The sequence below is a fragment of the Meleagris gallopavo genome, chromosome 7, assembly GCF_905368555.1.
Source record: "Meleagris gallopavo chromosome 7, MGAL_WU_HG_1.1, whole genome shotgun sequence".
Lineage (NCBI taxonomy): Eukaryota > Metazoa > Chordata > Aves > Galliformes > Phasianidae > Meleagris > Meleagris gallopavo.
The window spans coordinates 8,376,117-8,395,257 of NC_139410.1; the positions used below are offsets into that span (position 1 = coordinate 8,376,117).

Consider the following 19,141-nt stretch of genomic DNA (forward strand, 5'->3'; position numbering starts at 1 on the left):
ACCAAGGAGCTTTGCAGAGTGCATTTGTGAAATTAAACGTCGCCTTTGCACATGAGCAGAGCTATTAAACCATGTAGGGCAGGGGGCTGCAAAAAGCTCCCAGGAAGGCGTTAATGATTGATGCACTGTGGACCAGTGGTTGAGGAAGCTCCAGGAGGTCTCAAGAGCAACCTCTTTCTTTGAACTTGCTGGGGTGGCAAGCCACGGCCATGGAGGAAATCCTCCCCAGGAGGTTTGTGGAGATTTGGCTGGCAGATGCAGGAAAAAAAGCCTGGAGCAGAGCATAGACACTTTTGCCTTCCTAGCAAGTGATGCGTGTGCCTTGGGGAGAAGGCTGTGAGCAAGCTCTTGCAGAATGGCCCTCCTGTTGTCCGCCCCCAGTTCTCCTGCAGGGAATAAGCAGGCATCAAGGAAGGGGAGGCTGAGTCCTTGCAGCTCCCCAGGTTCTGCCCAGCAGGCTCAGCATCTGCCTGGCATCTGACTGCCTCATGACCCAGCCCATGCTATTTGCAGCCGACAATGCTGATTAAATCCTGGCCCCCAGACAAGCAGCAGAGCCAGCCATTGGCAGGCAGCATTCACCATAGAATATCCTGTATTGGAAGGGACCCATAAGGATCAGCTCCTAGGGTGTGCTGGATATTGGTGGTACAGAGCTGAGCATCCCCCAGGAGATGGGCTGGAGAAGCTTAGAGCCCACATAGGTGGCATTTCCTTGGGGGGGTGGTTATAGTTCCATGTATTTTTATGTACAGATAGACAGCTAACAGGCAACCTGGCTGCACTGCAGCTGCCTCTGATTCTTGTTTTCTCAAACCCCTCATGTTTCCTGAGTGCACTGTGCTTTCAAGCAAGCTGAAATGTTGTTTTAGTTGTCTTGCCCAGCAACAAGGCATCTTTCCTCTTCCAGCCCTCTTCCCTGCTGGGATCAGAGCATGGCCATGTCCTGTCCTGGCAGCAAGGAGCTGGGCTTTGCCAGGTGGTGAAGTGCCCTCCTAGCAGGTAGCTCTGCTGTGAGGCTTTTCCTGAGATGGCCTACTTAGGAAAGAATTTGTGGAGGTTTGTTGTATAAATAAGCATTCTGAATGCGCACAGCGCTTGCAAAACCCAAATAAATGTTAAGGAAGTGGGGATTAGGCTAAGAAATACAAAATCGGAGCTTTCCAGCAGCAGGCTGGAGCTGGCAGGTGTCCCTTGCTGGGAAGTGGTGGAGAAGAGAGGCCAGTTGGGATGGGGAATGCTCTGGCAAGGGGGAAATGAGAAGCACATCCTGAAGACTTGCTGTAAAAGCCTTGCTGTCTGGCTGCCCAAAGCCCTTCTGCAGCCTCTTGGTGACAGAGCAAGCAGATGACTTTTTTGCTATGGCTCAGCATCTGGCGGCGCAGGGCTGGTGTGATCCACTTCCGTTCTGGGGATGTGGTGGCAGGGCAGGAAGGACCTGGTGTGCATCTGTCCCCAATGGCATGATGTCTTGCAGGGTGTGATTGCTGACCTGAGGCTGCGAGGGGATCCACGTGCAGCCGAGTACCATTGTGAGGAGGAGGATGATACCGAGGTGAGCACAGAGCAGGTGCAGCCTGGGGGGGCTCCTCCTCAGCTCCTGGGCTGAGCCACTGTGTCTCTCCCCGGCTGAGTGCAGGCATCTGGAGATTTCGGCAGCGGGGCAGAGGACAGGCACCGTCCCTTGGGAAAGGATAAGGTGAGTTGGCATTGCACTCGGTGGTGATACACAGACTGGGGGAACTCAAAGTCAGTGTCCCCTTGTCACTGGCACAGGGCATCCCAGGGCTGCTGGATGCTGTCCCTGTCACTTCCCCACCTGTGGTGGAGGGCAGTGGGACAAGGAGCAGTGTGGGATCCCCCCAGCAGGCAGAAAGGACCAGAGTGGAGGAGAGGCTGCAGGTTTCCACAGGAGGTAACGGCAGCTGTCCCCTTCCCATCGTGCCACCACACTAGTGGTGCTGGTCCCTGGCACAACTGGGTCCGTCTGCCATCCCTGCAGGCACTGGCCCCAAAGGTGAAAAAGGGGAGAAAGGTGAACGTGGCCTAAAGGGGGACTCGGGGACCATTGGCATCTTGGGCCCAGGCACTGCCAAGGGTGAGAAGGTAAGCAAGGGGCTGTTGGGGCTGCCTCTCCCACCAATCTGCAGCAGTGTGTCCACGTTTGATGCTCATCTGTCTCCATTTCTGTTCCACAGGGGGAGAAAGGTGAATTGGGCATCAAGGTGAGCATTGCTGGAGAGATGGGCAGGGATGTAGGGCCAAGCTGTGTCCATGTTGGCCACAAACCCTGGGGTGCAAAGGAGTCACGGCACTGGGCACAGTCAGATGCTTTTCTTTCTCGTCCCCAGGGCAGCGCTGGATTTGGCTACCCTGGCTCCAAGGGCCAGAAAGGTGAGCCCGGAGAGCCTGGCCCCCCTGGCCCTCTCTCACGGCATACTGATGGCATGTCACTGGAGCAAGTCACTGGCCCCCCTGGCCCCACTGGGCCCCCAGGGAAGGATGGGGCCCCTGGCAGGGACGGCGAACCTGTGAGTCAAGCCCCCCTCTTGTGCTCCCCCTTTCTCCCCTGTGCTCCACTCATCCCTCTCTTTTGCCATCCCTAGGGTGATCCCGGCGAAGACGGCAAACCTGTAAGTGGGAAGGGTTGCGGGATACTGCACAGGACAGCTGCTCTGTACCCCACCATCCACTGATGCCTATTCCCCTGCTCCCTTTTACAGGGTGAAATGGGGCCCCCAGGATTCCCGGGGACACCAGGAGAGTCTGGGCAGAAGGGAGAGAAGGTGAGTAAGCATGCTGGTGGCTGTGCTGGTGGCCATACCAATGACTGTGGCCACAGTGGAGCAGGCAACCAGCCTGTGCTTGTGAACCATGATCTCCTCTCCATCCCACAGGGTGACCCCGGTGTGGGGCCAAGAGGCCCCCCGGGGCCACCAGGTCCCCCTGGACCTCCAGGACCCTCCTCCAAGCAGGACAGGCTGGTAGGTACCCCTGGAATCTGGGAGGCTATAGAACATTGCATGGAGACACCGTGGAACAGCATCCTTGTGCCATCAGGCACCTCAGACCTGATATTTCATCTGTGCTTCTTCCCTAGACATTCATTGACATGGAGGGCTCTGGGTTTGGTGGTGACCTGGAGACCCTGCGGGTGAGTGCAAGACCTCTTCTCTGCAAGGAGTGAGGGATGCACTTGGCCATTGTCCCCTTCTTCTTTTACAGGGCCCACGAGGGCCACCTGGTCCCCCAGGTCCCCCAGGCGTGCCTGGCTTGCCGGGGGAGCCAGGAAGGTTTGGGATGAACAGCACAGATCTGCCAGGACAACCAGGGCTGTCAGGCAGAGATGGAACCCCTGGGCCTCCAGGACCAGAGGTAGGTGCTGAGTGACCAAGGGACCATCCCAGGGCTGTCCCATGGTGGTGGCAGCTCTGTGCCCACTGAAGCCACATGCACTGATCCCCTCCTGGGCATCTTGCAGGGTCCTCTAGGTCCTCCTGGAAAAGATGGGATGCCTGGACTGCCAGGGCCCAAAGGAGAGCGGGTGAGCATCCCTTGTTCCGTGCACCCAGGATGTCTGCTCTCTCCTGAGGCAGCTGCTGCTTGATCCCCTGGAGCATCTCTGGAGGCCTCAGCTCCATAGGCCCCCAGCTCACTCCTCTTAACAACTTCTTCTTCTTCTCCAGGGTGATGTGGGTGACCTCGGTCTCCCCGGAGCTCCAGGACCCAAGGTAAGGTTCTCTGGGGTGCTGCACTGGGGGTAAATCTTGTGCCACATGGAGAGGTGACTGCTGGAACTCTTGTTTCCCTGGCTCGGGGTGCATGGGGCTGCTACCCACGCAATGTTGTGGGTCAGTAAAATGTCCCCAAGCCTGGAGCACAAAGGGAGGGGTGAACTACCCACAAGGGAAATGTTTTTCTGCCTTTAAACATGAGAATAGCCTTTAAAGGAGCCAGTGGGCACATGTACCTGCTTGGAAACACATTGTCTTCTTGCACATCTTCTCTCTGTCTCCACTCCTCCTCTAACCAGAGCAAACCACCTCTTCTCCCCTCCTGCCTGCTCCAGCTTCTTTCTTTCCCTGCCTCTGGGAGAGGCAAGAGGTAACAGCATGCAGGTGGCATGTCTGGAACCGCATGCTTGTCCTTTTCTTCCCTATGGGGTGAGGCTGCCCCTTGCCCACCACAGCCCCAGAGCTGAGCCAGGGGCAGGAGCTTCGAGCTGGGGGCCGGAGCTTTGTGAATTGATATTCCCAGGTTATGAGCACTGAGAACATAGGTGGGGTGGGAGATGGAGGCTGCACCACTTAGACACCCATAACAAAATGTGGGATGCATGCAAGTGTCCCCCTTTGATGCAAAGTTCATCCCCGTGTCAGGGCAGCATAAAAAAGAAAAAAAAGAAGTATTTATGATTGTAGAAGAGCCTCTGGTGGCCACCATGCACATTGCACGGTGACCTGGGGCATTGTGCTATGTAGGGACGGCTCTGCACATCCCATCTACTCCTTTGTTCTTTTCCCTTTGCAGGGCAGCAAGGGAGAAGCAGGACCAGCAGGTCCCCCAGGAGAGACTGGCCTGGCTGGCCTCCCTGGGCCAGTTGGACCCCGAGGGCAGCCAGGGCCCCCAGGGCCCCCAGGTCCACCAGGGCCGGGGTATGAGGCTGGATTTGTAAGTGCTGGGAGCTTTCATGGGGATGGTGACAGTGCTTGCGGGGTGAGGGGGACAGGCACAGCTCAGCCACTTCTCCTGTCGCAGGGTGACATGGAGGGCTCTGGACTGCCACTCGCCACCGGCTCCCCTGGACCACGTGGCCCCAGTGGACCACAGGTAGCTTCTGTTGCACTCCATCCCTCCCTCCTGCCCTCATCTGGTGTGTACCATGTGGCCACTGTGTGCTCATGTCCCCTCGTCCTTGTGGCTTCCACAGGGTGTGCCAGGACTACCAGGGATCAAAGGCGAGGTGGGCAGCCTTGGGCAGCCTGGCCTTCCAGGCCCAAAGGTAGGAGTGGGATGCTGGGAGGGATGGGGTGGGTGAGACTAGTGTTTCACACTAGTGCTGTGCTTGTGCCTCACACAGTCCTGATGCTCTTACAGGGGGATGCTGGTGTGCCTGGTGTGGATGGCCGTCCTGGCCTGGAGGGCTTCCCTGGACCACAGGTAGGAGCCACAGCCCCATCCCTGCCCCAAACCCTGCTCCTTGCTCCAGACACGGATGCTGCTTTCATCCCAGTCCCCATCAGTTTGTGGGCATCTCCATGCTTCCAACATCACCCCAAGCACCTTATAGGACCAGGGCCTTCCTTATGTTCACCCATGCTTCCATTCCCTTGCAGGGTCCAAAAGGCAACCGTGGCAGCCCTGGTGAGAAGGTGGGTGTGGTCTGGGCAAATGCTGGGATGTGAGTGGGGCCCCTTGGTGACAGCTGGATCTGACAGCTTGTATCCTGCAGGGTGAGCGAGGCCAAGATGGCGTGGGGCTGCCAGGCCCCCCTGGCCCACCAGGTCCCCCTGGACAGGTCATCTACATCTCAAGTGAGGATGTAAGTAATGGTTTCTGGCTCCATCGGGTTGGTGCCCAAGTACTGTGCTATTCCCATGCTGGGAAGATGAAGCTGGGGGGAAAAGGGCCTGTCCTGCCCCTTTTACATGGAAGAAACAGGGGACCGCTGCGGTAGCTCTGTGCTGCAGGCTGGCCTCCAGAGCAAAGATTCCATTAAAAAAAAATGTTTTGGCTGTTTTTTCCAGAGGCCTTTGGCAGCACTGCCAGGCCCAGAGGTAGGTACCTCCCCACAGCCCATACCTCCCCCATCCATACCTCAGCAGTGCTCGTGGACAGCCACCTCTTTGCTCACTGTGTGCTCCTCCTGCAGGGCAGACCAGGACTTGCTGGTTTCCCGGTGAGTGTTGGGGTGCCAGCAGTGGGGCAGCCCCTGGATACCAGCTGGGTAGCTGATGTGGGCTCTGCTCCTCTGCATAGGGCCCAGTAGGACCGAAGGGGGATCCAGGATCACCAGGCATCCAAGGTGCACCAGGGATGAAGGTAACAGCTTCTGGTCCCTCATTCTTCTGGCTGATGTGAGTCCTCCAACACTGGGTGTGTGCTCCATTTGTATGCCTCTTGCAGGGAGAGAAGGGAGAGCCTGGCGTCATCATCAGCCCAGATGGGACCATCGTTGCTGCCAACATGAAAGGACAGAAGGTGAGTGTACCATGCTGGAGCACGGTGCTGCTCGTGGTGCTGCCGTCCTGATGCTGATGACATTTCCCTGTCTGACATTTCCACAGGGGGAGCCTGGGCTGCAAGGACCGATGGGCCCATCTGTAAGTCAGCATCGCTACTCTCCTTGTGACCGTGGAGGGATGGGGCTTCTCCAGTGCACTGAACATTCCTGTCCTCTCTTCTCCCTCCAGGGCCCCCATGGACGAGCAGGGATGAAGGGAGAAATTGGCTTTCCGGGCAGACCTGTAAGACCCATTCTTGGTTTGTTTTCTATTCCTGCCTCTGCCTCTGGTCCACTGCTTCCTCCTTGGTGCTCCCCCCAGCATGCCCACATGACCCCAAACCATTGTGTCCACACGGGATGGTGGAAATGGAAGCAATGCTGGGGCTGGGAAGAGAACACAAAGGCAGGAACACCAGCTCTGTCCTTTGTATTATGACATGGGGACAGGAGTGAGGCTGATGTGCTGCTCCTCCTCAGGGACGTCCTGGCATGAATGGGCTGAAGGGCGAGAAGGGCGACCCAGTGGACATCAGTGGTATGCTGAGCTTGCGGGTGAGTGCAGCTGCATGGAAAGGAAAGGAGGACAGGGGACCAAAGACTCCTGCATCCCTTTGGCACAAGGCCCAGTCCTCTGTGGGAACCTGTTGCACTGTCCAGGACCCTGATGCATCTTCTCTCCTCCTCCAGGGTCCTCCTGGCCCCCCAGGTCCCCCTGGCCCTCCTGGGCCACCTAGCAGTGTGGTCTATGACAGTAACAATGTGAGTAGTGCTGCAGTCCTCTCGGTGCTTGGTGGGGTTGGAGTGGGCACCCAAGTGCTATCTGCTAGAGCTGGCACGTGGGCTGGCACCAGCAGCTGCTCTCTGTGTCCCTGCAGGGCTTCAGTGATGCCAGCCGTCCTGCCTTCCCAGGTAAGGGGAGTTTTGCACCCCGGCAGCTCTTGGCAGCCTGGGGACCCCAACCAAGGGTACTTCTGTTGGAGTGGTGGCCGTAGGGCTGCACCTCTGAGATGGTATCACCCATGTGCTCCCCACAGGTTTCCACCAGTTTACAGGTCAGAAGGGAGAGAAAGGAGATGTGGGTGCTCCGGGGCCCCCAGGTGAGTGGCACATCTGCACGGACAGAGATGAGTGGTGGGTGCTCTGTGTTCACACTCTCTCTCCCCCCAGGCCAGTTCCTCTATGACCTGAGCCGGTTCAGTGCCAACCTGCGGGTAATGTTTGCCTCATGGGGATGTCCTCAGTACCTGGCCAGGTGCCATCTGGGGCTATAGGGTGCACCCAACTGCTTGTCCTAAGGGCACACTGTACCACAGGGTGACAAGGGAGAGGCGGGTCCTAAAGGAGAGAAGGGAGAGCCAGGTGGTTCCACACTCTATGGCCCCGGTGTCACTGGGCCACCAGGTCCCCAGGGCTACCCAGGTCCACCGGTGAGTACTGCACACCCTGCCATGAGTATCCCACACCCTGATGGTGAGTACCCCATCGTACAAGGGGCAGCAAGGCTCTGGGTGCTGGGCTTGTGCCATTATTTCAGGGATGCTCTTTCACACTATCCAGGGTCCCAAAGGGGACAGCATTGTTGGGCCACCAGGGCCTCCTGGACCACAGGGACCCCCTGGCATTGGCTACGAAGGGCGGCAAGGCCCCCCAGGCCCTCCCGGCCCCCCCGGGCCACCCTCTTTCCCAGGTCCCCACAGACAAGGTGAGTTTCTGCCCTGTGTCTCTGCCTGCTCACCGACACAGGACATCACTCACCATCTCACTCTCCTTCCACCCAGCAATCAGCATCCCTGGCCCCCCTGGACCACCAGGGCCCCCTGGGCCACCAGGCACCAGCGGGACATCTCTGGGAGTGAGTTGGGGCTGGGATGGGTTGAAGGTGTCACCATATCCCCACACGAGGCTAAGCCCTGTCTCTGTGTGCCTGCAGCTGCGTGCCATGCCCACGTACCAGGCGATGCTGAGTGCTGCACATGAGCTGCCTGAAGGAGGACTCATCTTTGTGACCGATCGGCAGGAGCTCTACGTCCGCCTGCGTGGGGGCTTCCGCAGAGTGCTGGTGAGTGGGGACAGGTGGCACTAGGCTGGCTGCTCCAGCTGGGGTTTGGCACCATCCTTCTGGAGATGCTCTTGGGGAGGGAAGAGCAGCTCTGCTCTCACACACTGTGTTCTTGCAGCTGGAGGAGCACACCCTCATCCCCAGCTCGGCGCTGGTGAGTCCCATCCCTGTCACCTCCATGTCCCCTACACAGATTTGGGCAGCCCTGAGCGCTCTCTCCCTTTTGCCTCAGGATAATGAGGTATACGACAAGCTGCCCAGCATTCACTACGGAGGGGCCCAGCAACCTGTGCACCCCCTGCGCAACCACAGCCCCCCGCCCACTGCCCGGCCCTGGCGTGGGGATGAGGTGGTGGCCAACCAGCACCGCTTGCCCCAGCCGCCCCTGCTGCAGCAGCACGAGCTCCTCAACAGCTATTACATCCACCGCTGGCCGGATCCAGCCTCCGTGGCCGCCCACGTGCACCGGGACTTCCAGCCTGCTGTGAGTGCCGCCGATCCCTGCCCTGGGTAGGGAGATGGTGTGGGGTATGACGTGTCCCTAGCATTGCTCATCTCCTTTGCAGCTGCACCTGGTGGCCCTGAACACCCCACTGAGCGGCGGCATGCGTGGCATTCGTGGTGCTGACTTCCAGTGCTTCCAGCAAGCCCGGCAGGTTGGGCTGGCCGGCACCTTCCGTGCCTTCCTCTCTTCCCGCCTGCAGGACCTGTACAGCATCGTGCGCAGGGCCGACCGCACCTCTGTGCCCATAGTCAACCTCCGGGTATGGCCCCAGCCCTTTCACTGTGGCGTATCCCTCCATGTGGCACCCAGAGCTGCCATCAAACTGCTTGGCAGGAATGGTGACTGCAGAGTATCCCCTGCTTGGGGCTGCTGGGAGCCACAGGTCAGAGTTCTGGAGCTGCAAATTCTTGGGTTGGACTGACCCCCATTTCTGCCCCCAGGACGAGGTGCTTTTCAGTAACTGGGAGGCCCTCTTCACCGGCAGCGAGGCACCGCTGCGGGCTGGAGCCCGCATCCTCTCCTTTGATGGCCGGGACATCCTGCAGGACTCGGCATGGTGAGTGCAGGGCCGCTGTGCCTGCCAGGGTGCAGGATGTGGCTGTTGCAGGCAGAGAGGGGACGAGGTTGTACTGGATGCACTGGGTACCTCGCACTGCATCCTGAGCTGACCATCCCTGAGCATTTGTTATTGCATGCTGCATCCTGCCCTGGCCATCCCTGCAGGGAGGGTGGCTGGGGACTGGATCCCATCACAGCAGCCTCACATCCCTCTGTCTTTCAGGCCACGGAAGAGCATCTGGCACGGTTCGGATGTTAAGGGCCGTCGCCTGCCCGAGAGCTACTGTGAGGCGTGGCGGACGGATGAGCGTGGTACCAGCGGGCAGGCTTCCTCGCTGAGCTCAGGCAAGCTCCTGGAGCAGTCCGCCAGCAGCTGTCAGCATGCCTTTGTCGTCCTCTGCATTGAGAACAGCTTCATGACTGCCGCCAAAAAATGACCCTGCTCTCTGAGCACTGCACACCTCCTTGGGGAGGTTCTGCTCCCCGCCACGCTCCTGCCTTCACCCCACTGGGTTTCTTCTCCCCCAGACCTAAAGCCAAAGAGTATCGCCATTGCCACTGCTCTGGCCTGGAGGGGGCTCACCCCTGTCCCTGAGGATCTGGGTAGCTGTGGGCTGGCTGCCTTCTTCCTCCTGTACCTCTGGTTCCACTTCTTTTCTAACCCCTTGTGTTCAACCGCTTCAGCCATACCCTTGTGTCAGCCACCCTCTCCTCCTTCCTGCTCAAATACTCACCAGGGAGGTTGGGTGGGGAAGGATGCTCTGCAGAGAGGTTTTGGAGATGCTGTACAGTCACCTGTTGGAAAGCCCTGCTCTGTCCTGGCCAGGAGCTTGACGCCAGCCCCAAATCCACATTGCAAGGGCTGCGGCATCTCCAGCCCACCCAAGGAGGACCCCAGCTGTCCCCTCCTAGGCGAGGGATCGTCCTGTGGTGGTGGTAGTGGGGTTCCCCAGTGCCCTGCTCCTCTGCAGTCTCCGTCCTCCCCAGGTAAGACCCATCCCACCCAGCCCTGCACCTCCTCTCCATCACCCATCCCTCGCTGGGCACAAGGTGAGCCCTGGGGTCTGGTCCCCATATCTGCTCCAAAGCCCCGCTCCATTTCTGCCTACCCCTATATAGGGTCAGGCTTCCAGCTCTCTGCGTGCTCCCTGCCCCAGGTGCATCAGCACAGCTCAGTGGAGACTAAGGGGGTGCACAGGGCAGTGGGGCAGCCCCACAGCTGGGGCAGGAATGGGGTGGCCCGGTATACCCTTGGCATGTGTTTACATGCGTTTGTGTGTGTGTGCATGTTGACCACATGTGGTACCTAGGCCAGACACCGCCAGCACCTGCTGGGCCACCGCTATTGTGCCCCAGGGGCCACGGCGGAGCAAAGACATTTGCATATGGTGTGGGCATATCCAAGGTGCTAAAAAAAAAAAAAAAGAAAAGGAAAAAAAAAGATAAATCTGTAACTAGCTTTTTATTATTTTATGGAAATTATTACCATAAAAGCTGTGCGAGTCACATGGCCTCTATTTCTTACAGTCTACTGTATTTTGTGTAATTAATGCAATTTAAAGCCTGTGGATCTTTATATTTTTTGTCAATTGTGTCCCATAAACCATTTTCTAAAGGCACTGAATAAAGAAACGTTATCCTCTTGTAGCCTGGCTCCGCACAGCTCTGCAGGACAACGGGGGTACCCCTTGTGTGGTACCCTTTGCTGCTGCGATGGGAATCCTGCCTCTGCTGGGGTATGTTTGGGCCCGAAGTAGGGGGTAGAAGATGACCCTTGGGGCTGGGTGCTAGCTGTGTACTACCAGCATCTTGCTGGTCACGGGGTGGCTGGGGCAGAAAGCTCTGCACTGTCAGAAAGATGGAAGGTGGAAGCATACGCTGGCGGTGACACTCGTTGGTTGAGCCATGACCAAGGTTGACTGAGCCATGTCAAAGGAGCCTGTCCATTCTGCCATCCTGTCTCACTGGGTGCTGGCACTCAGGCTTGCAGGGTAGCTGCCTCAGGGCTCTTCTCCTGCACTTGGCCCTCAGTGGGGATCAGCTCTGGTGGCTGCACACGGCGGCTGTGCCGGACGACCACCACCACGGCCATCAGCATGTAGACCAGTGCCAGCAGTGAAAAGTAGCCAAAGTAGACGTAGAACTGCAAGAGAGTGGTTCTGTAGCCAGCCCTGTGCCGCTAAGGGAACCCACCCTCATTGGTGCTCCCCAGCTCCGTCTTACCTGGGGGTGCACAGAAAGGCCCAAGCCCCTCTTGTCAGCCACAGTGATGGTGATGATGGTCTTCAGCACGGTGCCGAAGAATGTGTTGACCCCGAAGACGAGGGCGCAGAGCTCTTTGGATAAGGAGGTAGCTATCTGGAAACTGAGATGAGGAGGGGTTGAGCACCAGCCCCGCCAGCACCCCACACAAACACCCCAAAGCCCACCCAACGAGGGGTCGGAGTACCACACACATGGCGATGGGAACTAGAAACTGGTAGGAGCCACGGAAGAGGACATAGGCTGTGTAGCAGAGCCAGATGTTTCCAGTGGTGTTCATGAGTAGCAGCAGCCCCGCCTGTATGGCTGTCACCACCCCAATCACCAGCGCCGACCACAATGCCCAGCGGATCTTCAAGTAGCCGGCTGCGAAGGAGGCAATGGCTCCTGTGCAGGGGGACACAGGGAACACCGTCAACACTTCACCATCACACCATGCTGCTCCACCATGTGCTCAAAGCCTACTGGCACCATCCCACCCTACATTGGGAAGACCCCGTCCCCAGGGCATGCAACGGGATGAGGATGTCCCACTCACGTACCCAGCAGCGTGGAGGCAGCGTCCACCCCACCGTTGTACACCCGCCGGTTGTCCATGGTCGGGTAGATGTTGTTCCAGAGGATCTGCACATAGTACAGCACCAGGTAGTACCCGGCTGAGTTGAAGATCCACCAGAAGGACCAGAGCTGGAGCCGGGACTGCTTGGCCAACGTGCACACCTCCCGCAGCATGCGGCACAGCACAGCTTGGCGCCAGCCCCCTGTCACCTTCCCACCGTCTGTCTTGTCCCCACTGTCCATCTTGTCCCCACCGGCCATTTTATCCAACTCAGTGGGTGCAGCACCATTGCAGGCCGCCTCGGACCTGTTGAAGAAGAGGCTGCGCTTGGGCCGCTCCAGGAAGAGGGTGAGGAGCAGGCCGAAGGTGACGAAGCCCAATGAGACGTAGTTGAGGGTGAGGAAGGAAACGCTGCCGAGCGTGACGCAGAGCTGCCCCAGCACCGAGCTGGTGAAGACGCCCAGGAGAACGGAGGAGCGGGAGTAGCTGGCCATGCGCTGGTAGCGGGATGGGGCGACAAGGGAGAAGATGTAGGAGGAATAGGCGATGCGTGCGGCCATAGTGACACCGTAGAAAAACTCCATCAGTTTCATGGCCAAAACGGAGGTGCCCAGCACCAGCAGAAGCCAGATGGAAATGTGGCTCAGGCTCTGCAGCACCAGCACCGGCTTGTAGCGCAGGTAGTCCGTCAGCAGGAAGATGGGCACCAGCACGGCCATGTAGGAGTACGTCAGCACCGGTGTGATCTCGTTAGTCACCTGTCATGTGTGGGGGAAGGCTGAGTGCTGTGTGACCAGCCCGAGGAGGAATTCGGCCCTGCGTGCTCAGCCCAGCTGAGCCCTGACCCCCTCCTGCGCTGGGAACACAACGTTCCCATGGAGGCTGGGAGCAGGGTCAGCAGTGCTTAGCAGGGGAGATCCTGCCTAACCCTCTCACTGCCGGCAGCCCCAGCTATGCATCCCCACTTCCCCCGTCCCCAGTAGCACAAAGCAAGCTCAGCCTTCCATCCCACCAAGAACCCCCTGCACCCCGACACCGGTTTCGAGGCATATGGGGGATAGCAGCTACCCAACCCCATACTCCCTGGCGCTGGCACCCATGCTGGGAGGTGCACAGCTCAAGCCTTGGTGCCAGTGGCTGAAAGGAATGCACCGAGGCGGGGATACACATGTCTCACCTCCACCCTCGTGAAGTTCTTGTCGGGTCCCAGCAAGTAGGGCGTGATGAAGCTCTCCCCAGGCCGGATCTGTGTCATGAAGCCATAGAAGCACAGGTAGAAGACCTGCAGCTTCCAGTGCTGCTCTGGCGCCATCTCCACGGGTGGCTTCTTGCCCTCATCCTGTTGGGGCATGGTGGCAGTGCTGTGCTGGGACAGGGGCTCACGCCTGGGCACCGTCATCTACGCGGGTGCCGCTGTGCCGGGCTGCAGTGCTTTGGCTGCCGGCGCTCCCCAGCGCATCGCTGCTGCAGTTTCTGTGGAGAAAGCAGCGTTTGGCATGGCATCAAACTCCTCCGTAACAGCAACACAAATAAACCACTAACCTCTCTCCCCAGGAGATGTTCTTGCAACAATGTGAGCCCATGGAGATCAAAAAGAGCTTTATTTTGCCAAAGGGGGCCCTCCGTTTCAGGCGGTGTTTTCAAAGCATGCCTCAAGATCCTATGGATGCACTGCGGTGGGGCTGTTCATCCCCCCACCCACCGCACTGGCGCCTGTTTTAAAGACAGGAGAGTTTTGCCCCCTGCCCAAAGCAACGTTGCCCTTTGGGTGCATTTTCACAGGGGCTAGGCCATGGGGATTTTAGAGGACCCAAAGATAATGGCATCACCCAAAGCTGTGTCGGAGTGTTACGCTCAAGCAGCAACAGCCAAGAAGAGGAAAGAAGTGCCCTGAATTGTCACAAAGTTCACAGTCTGCTGGAGGATTAACGTCCAAATCCCTGAGCTTGGCACCGGGAGGCCTGATTAGCAGTCATGGGATGAGATGGGGAAGGCACAGACCCCCGATGTGCACTCAGGCTTTCAGAAAGCACTTCCAGGAGCTGCTTTTCTGCCTATGCTGTTATGTATTAGGGCTCGTCCTGTTTACTATCTTTATTGATGGTCTGGACAAGGAGTTTGCACCATCAGAAAGTTTGCAGATGATATCAACTTGTTGGGAAGTGTCAATCTGCGTGTGGATAGGAGGGCCCTACAGAGAGATCTGGACAGGCTGGACCACTGGGCCAATGGAATGAGCTTCAACAAGACTGAGTGTCAGGTCCTGCACTGTGGTCACAGCAATCCCATGCATCGCTACAGGAGTAGGGTCTGGAGCACAAGTATTATGGGGAACAGCTGAGGGAACTGGGATTGTTCAGTGTGGAGAAGAGGAGGCTTAGGGGAGAACCCATCACTCTTTACAACTGCCTGAAAAGAGGTTGTGATGAGGTGGGGGCTGGCCTCTTCTCCCAGGTAACAGCAATAGAGCAAGAGGGAATGGCCTTAACCTGGGCTAGGAGAGGTTCAGGCTGGACAGTAGGAAACTTTTAGAAGGTGTGGTGAAGTATTGGAACAGGCTGCCCAGGGAGTCATGATCCCTGTTTGCATTCAAGAACACAGAGATGTGGCACTGAGGAACATGGTGGAATGGGGTTGGTGGTTGGACTAGATGGTCTTCTCCAACTTTAATGATTCTATAATTCTACAACCCCATGCAGAAATCCCTTTGCTCCATTTCATGCAACCCTACAGCTGCCAATGTCCACATTCCCAAAGTTCCCTATCCCTGCCTGCATCTGTCTTCCCAGATGTCAGGCTCTTGGATGCCATTCCCCTTCCAATTGGGATTTCAAAGCCATACGAGGGAGGCCACGTGCAAAACAGAAAGAAGAGGGGTCTGCAGCTCTCTGGAGGAATGAAGCTCTCTCCCTTCCTTGCTCTCGCAGTGAACGCCCCATGCCCCACTGTCCTCCCAGCACTCCTCCCTACCCGGCAGTGCTCGCCAAGCTCCACGTGTGCGCAGGAATCCGTGCCACCGGGACCAAGGTCTACAAATCCCGTGACCCGCTCAGCGCACGGCTCCTCGGCACAGTTCCCAAGCCCTATCCCCAAATAACCGCAAGTTCACGTCCAGCGCCAGCCCGCGCGGACTCGTCCCCACGGAGGGGTCCTGCCATCAGGTTGTCAAACGGCCGCCCTATGGGAAGCCGTATGGGATGCAAAGGGCTTTCGTGCGGGGCTCCGGGCGAGGAGGGCAGCACGGCGGCTGTGACCTTGAGGAAGGGCCGCGGGAGGCCAAGCGGCGGCACAGCGACCCGTAGAGCCCGACCTGCCTGCGGGTATGCCCGTCCCACGGCGAGGACAAGTGCTTCGGGGGCTGCGGTAGGAAGGTGCCCAGCCGGCAGGGAGGGGGGGGATGTACGACCGACTGGAGTAACCTCCCTACAAACTGCCCCCCAAAAATACACCGCCTGAGGGGCATCTCTCAGCCTCCCATCTCCGGAGCCGAGGGACGGGCTCGCCTCCAGCGCCAGCTCTGGGATGCACGTGGGAGAGGAGTGAAGTGCGGGGTGCCCGGATCCCCGGACGCCGCATCCCTCGCATCCCTCGCATCCTCGGTACCGCGGCTCCCTGCATCCCAGTGCCTCCCCCGGTGCCCGACCGTACCTGCGCGGGGTCGGGCATAGGGACGCGGGCGGCCCCGCTGCCGCCGAAGCGGGATGAAGACGAAGAGGAGGAGAACGAAAAGTGTGGAGGGGGGAAGGGAGGGAAGAGCCGGGGAGACCCGGGAAATGTAGTCTCATCCCATGTGCGCGGGGGGAAGGAGACTACAGGCCCCACAGTGCTGCGGGAGGAAGGAAGAGGAGGAGACAGAGCAAGAGGAGGAGGAGGAGGAGGAAGGGCGCGCTGCCCGGCAGGGCCAGCCCCAGCCGGGTCACTTCGTCGGCGTGCAGTCTCTTAGATCTCCGAGCTCCTCGGGGCCCGTCCGCAGGTGCCGGTGGTTCCTCGCTCTGTGCCACCGAGCCGCAGCAGCGCCGTGTCCCGCCGCGTAGAGATGTATGTCCCCGCTGCTCTCCCCGCTGCCGTCCCGGCCCCCCCGGTGCACTCCAGGGACGATGGAGGCAATTTCGACGTCCCGGCGGGGATATCCATAACGCTATAAATAGCGCAGAAAGCCACAAACGGGCATTAACTCCGAATGCTCCTCCCCATTCCCTTGCCCGCAGCGTGGTCCGGGCTGCGCGTGTCCACCCCCGCCCCCAGCAGTCACTGTGCCAGAAGCAATGCGACCCGACAGCCCGCGGCTGCTCCAATGAAATATTCATAGCTCAGCGCCCGCCTGGCAGAGGTCCCAACCCGGGGCTTTCTGCTCCCCAACGCCTCCCTGCGCGCAGCCCCGGCAGGCAGAACTCTGTTTCCCCCGCTGTAGGGGCGTCCCGTCAATCGCCACAAGCCTGCATTTATTTTGTTTCTGTATTTTTCCTCCTTATCTCAGACAAACAATCGGAGCCCGAAGGTGTTGTTCGGATGCGGGACACAGCGGGTGGATGCAGACTGGGTGTGCACAGGATTCGCCGGGGGATGCTCGTTTTGCCACCATTCCATTCAAAGAGATGAGAGAGGCCCGGAGGAGTCGTTGCTTATTTATAGGGTCAGCATCCTGAATTATGTATTGCTTGCACCCGCTGGGACCCCCAGAAGCACTTCCCGGCCCCACGCCCCAGCAGCTGCGTCTCGGTGCCACCGTGCTGCCACCGCCCGCCCCAAAGGTCCTTCCCGCTTGGGACGGCGCACCCCAAATCGCACCTCCGGGCTGTGGCAGGGGTCAGCCCCTCCCCAAAACCCAAGGGCTGTCACCCCGCTGTGCTGCCGGTGGCTGTCCCCAGGTGCTGCAGCGGCAGCGGGAGGATGAGGGTGAGGATGAGGATGGGGTGGGCTCAGCTCGGCGGGGTGGGCAGGGCCTGCGGGGCCGGGCACAGCTCCGGCTGCCGCCGCCTCGGAGCCAGCCTGCCGCGCCCTGCCGCCTCCCTCTCCGCCCCCTCCCCTTTCTGCCCCTCTCCTCCCTCCCCGACCCCTTGCCCCTGCCCTGTCCTTCCGCGCCTCTCCCGAGCCTGTCTGTCCGTCCGTCCATCAGAGGCAGGTAGGATTTTTCTTTCCCGGGACTTTGTTCTCTTTGGGAGGGTCCGGGCGCGTTCCCCCCGGCGAGGCAGGGCGGGAGGGAGAGGCAGCCCCCAGAGCTGCTCCCGCCCTGCTGTGTCTCTCCCGGGGCTGTGCCACCTCCTGCACTGCTAGGAATTTGGTGTCCCTTTTCCCATCCCTGGATGGGATCCCATCCCTGCTTGGATGGTGACAGCAAGACCCGAAGCGCTGCCCCCGTGTCCCCATCCCCAAGCTGCACAGGTGGGAGCAGCTCAGGCCCTGACATGAGCAATGGTAGGGATGTGGCATGTGTGGGTGAGCCCTGGGCACTGCCTTTGGGGTGTGAGCCTCTATGGGGTCCTGCATGCGCCAAGTGCCGCGTCAGTGGTGGTGTCTGAGCCCTTTATCCTCTGGCACCCACCAACCAAACTCATGGCTGCACCCTCAACCAGGTGAATGTCCCCCCATCCTCAGTGACCACAGGCGAGGGAGGCCCTGGTACTTTGGAGTCCGTGTCTCCAAGCATTCGGGCATCCTGCTTCCTCCCATGGCTGCAGCACTGCGGAGCATCCCCACCCTAGCAGGGATGCTGCATGGCCCCCCGGGAATGGCGCAGAGCGCTGCATTGCAGTGCATCCCCTCTAGCCCTGGGTTGGGCAGGGGTCCCCTAGGTCATGGGCAGCAGCACCCCATGCAGATCTTTGCCTGGCTGCAGCCCTAAGGATGGGAGGTGAGGAACGCTCCCAGAATCTCATCCACCCTTTTCAGGATTGTTTCCATTGCAGCCTTTGGGCGGATGCGATGGGAAAACCCATTTCCAACCTGTTTTTATATTGTGAAGGTGTAGCTCTGCTGCATGATGCAGAGCAGTCCCTAGCAGGTGCCAAAACACCTGTGCCACTGGAGTGTGTTGGAAGATGCTCAGCTTTCAGGGCTGTGTCAGGGGCCTCCAGCCCAGATCTGTCTGGTGACTGTGCACGGGGACCCCAGCTTCTGTCTCTGGGCTGTGCAAAGGATGTGGGAGAGCACGGGCACATTTTGGAACTGAAGCATACTCTCACCAGCACAGTGGCTGTGCCCTCACTGCTGTGGCACTGCTGTGTGTGTGGATCCCCGTGCTGGCCCTGCAGGGAGCTACGGGTGGGGAACAGCAGAGCTTTCTCCTCCCTTCCATCCCCTCACAGAGATCCCACGGCCATCTATGAGGCCACAAATGGATGCTCTCATCCCTCTTTATCACCAAAAACTGCTCCTTTAAGGAACCAGGTGTGTGTGTCACCTCCCCAAGGCGGCAGTGTCCTGGTCCCCACCACACCATGGCCACGTGGCCAGGATGTGGGCAGCCCCAGTGGCCAGTCAAGCTGGTGGTGATAGCATCCTGGAGTTGTCACCTCCCTGGAAGAGATTAAGCCCAGAGCCGGGCTTTGGTGTCTTGCTGATGGCTGTTTTGTGTCTGGGTGCGGTAAAAGCTTTTATGCCTTGGCTGGGATTCAAGGGCAGAGGCTGGAGGATGACTCACACTCCCCAGCCTCCAAGGAGCAAACCTGTGGTGCTGACTTCCACCAGTGCAAGGTGGTGGTTTCCTGAAAATATACACGCCTGCTGCATTTCGGGGAGCAAGGCCCAACCCTCCTGCAGATGGGAGGGAATGATGGCGGGGGATCCATGCAGGGATCTGGAGGCGAAGCTCTGACTCTCCACGCATCCGTCCGCAGGACACCAGCTGCTCCCAGCTGTGCTGCAGACCTCTCCGTGCCACCAGATGTGCCACCGCACCGTGCCGTGCCGGGGCCCGTCACCGGGGGGAAGCAGGGAGCACAGGGGGAGGCCGATGGGAGCTGCTCCGTGCCC

General features: G+C 59.2%; 3 protein-coding genes across 41 annotated transcripts in view; 2 read left to right on the forward strand and 1 right to left on the reverse strand.

Moving 5' to 3' along the window:
• The window catches only part of COL18A1 (collagen type XVIII alpha 1 chain), a 31,001-nt gene extending 20,006 nt beyond the window's left edge, over positions 1–10,995 (forward strand). For 4 of the 7 annotated variants that reach the window (XM_085228784.1, XM_085228786.1, XM_085228782.1 and 1 more), the window contains 38 exons: positions 1,478–1,555; positions 1,640–1,699; positions 1,777–1,915; positions 2,003–2,106; positions 2,199–2,225; positions 2,352–2,531; positions 2,607–2,633; positions 2,724–2,786; positions 2,898–2,984; positions 3,101–3,154; positions 3,226–3,375; positions 3,482–3,544; positions 3,687–3,731; positions 4,531–4,671; positions 4,759–4,830; positions 4,931–5,002; positions 5,098–5,160; positions 5,337–5,372; positions 5,453–5,542; positions 5,748–5,777; positions 5,873–5,899; positions 5,980–6,042; positions 6,127–6,201; positions 6,288–6,323; positions 6,414–6,467; positions 6,704–6,778; positions 6,914–6,985; positions 7,102–7,135; positions 7,261–7,323; positions 7,394–7,437; positions 7,540–7,653; positions 7,784–7,928; positions 8,005–8,078; positions 8,157–8,285; positions 8,479–8,769; positions 8,852–9,049; positions 9,231–9,346; positions 9,572–10,995. In XM_085228784.1, the coding sequence (XP_085084910.1) occupies positions 1,478–1,555; positions 1,640–1,699; positions 1,777–1,915; positions 2,003–2,106; positions 2,199–2,225; positions 2,352–2,531; positions 2,607–2,633; positions 2,724–2,786; positions 2,898–2,984; positions 3,101–3,154; positions 3,226–3,375; positions 3,482–3,544; positions 3,687–3,731; positions 4,531–4,671; positions 4,759–4,830; positions 4,931–5,002; positions 5,098–5,160; positions 5,337–5,372; positions 5,453–5,542; positions 5,748–5,777; positions 5,873–5,899; positions 5,980–6,042; positions 6,127–6,201; positions 6,288–6,323; positions 6,414–6,467; positions 6,704–6,778; positions 6,914–6,985; positions 7,102–7,135; positions 7,261–7,323; positions 7,394–7,437; positions 7,540–7,653; positions 7,784–7,928; positions 8,005–8,078; positions 8,157–8,285; positions 8,479–8,769; positions 8,852–9,049; positions 9,231–9,346; positions 9,572–9,785 (3,405 nt within the window). In that variant the 3' untranslated portion in view covers positions 9,786–10,995. Of the gene's footprint in view, positions 1–1,477; positions 1,556–1,639; positions 1,700–1,776; positions 1,916–2,002; positions 2,107–2,198; positions 2,226–2,351; positions 2,532–2,606; positions 2,634–2,723; positions 2,787–2,897; positions 2,985–3,100; positions 3,155–3,225; positions 3,376–3,481; positions 3,545–3,686; positions 3,732–4,530; positions 4,672–4,758; positions 4,831–4,930; positions 5,003–5,097; positions 5,161–5,336; positions 5,373–5,452; positions 5,543–5,747; positions 5,778–5,872; positions 5,900–5,979; positions 6,043–6,126; positions 6,202–6,287; positions 6,324–6,413; positions 6,468–6,703; positions 6,779–6,913; positions 6,986–7,101; positions 7,136–7,260; positions 7,324–7,393; positions 7,438–7,539; positions 7,654–7,783; positions 7,929–8,004; positions 8,079–8,156; positions 8,286–8,403; positions 8,440–8,478; positions 8,770–8,851; positions 9,050–9,230; positions 9,347–9,571 lie in introns of all 7 variants that reach the window. The other 3 variants (XM_085228785.1, XM_010713160.4, XM_010713159.4) reach the window with 1 other exon arrangement.
• On the reverse strand, positions 10,792–15,957 carry SLC19A1 (solute carrier family 19 member 1). 3 transcript variants are annotated; one of them, XM_003207340.5, is made up of 6 exons: positions 15,818–15,957; positions 13,347–13,642; positions 12,153–12,927; positions 11,805–11,997; positions 11,572–11,713; positions 10,792–11,491 (listed from the first exon to the last, which is right to left on the reverse strand). In XM_003207340.5, the coding sequence occupies exons 2-6, from the start codon at positions 13,566–13,568 to the stop codon at positions 11,327–11,329; spliced, it is 1,497 nt and encodes a 498-aa protein (XP_003207388.2). In that variant the 5' UTR covers positions 13,569–13,642; positions 15,818–15,957; the 3' UTR covers positions 10,792–11,326. The 3 variants fall into 3 exon arrangements, with proteins under 3 accessions (XP_003207388.2, XP_085084913.1, XP_010711463.2); XM_010713161.4 differs by having other exon boundaries at positions 11,347–11,491; positions 11,798–11,997; XM_085228787.1 differs by lacking the exon at positions 15,818–15,957 and having other exon boundaries at positions 12,153–12,947; positions 13,347–13,486.
• Positions 15,201–19,141, forward strand: part of PCBP3 (poly(rC) binding protein 3) — a 48,499-nt gene continuing 44,558 nt past the window's right edge. For 28 of the 31 annotated variants that reach the window (XM_085228794.1, XM_019616829.3, XM_085228806.1 and 25 more), the window contains exons 1-2: positions 16,062–16,207; positions 16,647–16,802. The gene's annotated coding sequence lies outside the window, so the exon portion shown is untranslated. Of the gene's footprint in view, positions 15,490–16,003; positions 16,208–16,646; positions 16,803–17,042; positions 17,066–19,141 lie in introns of those variants that run through there. The other 3 variants (XM_085228791.1, XM_085228788.1, XM_085228792.1) reach the window with 3 other exon arrangements.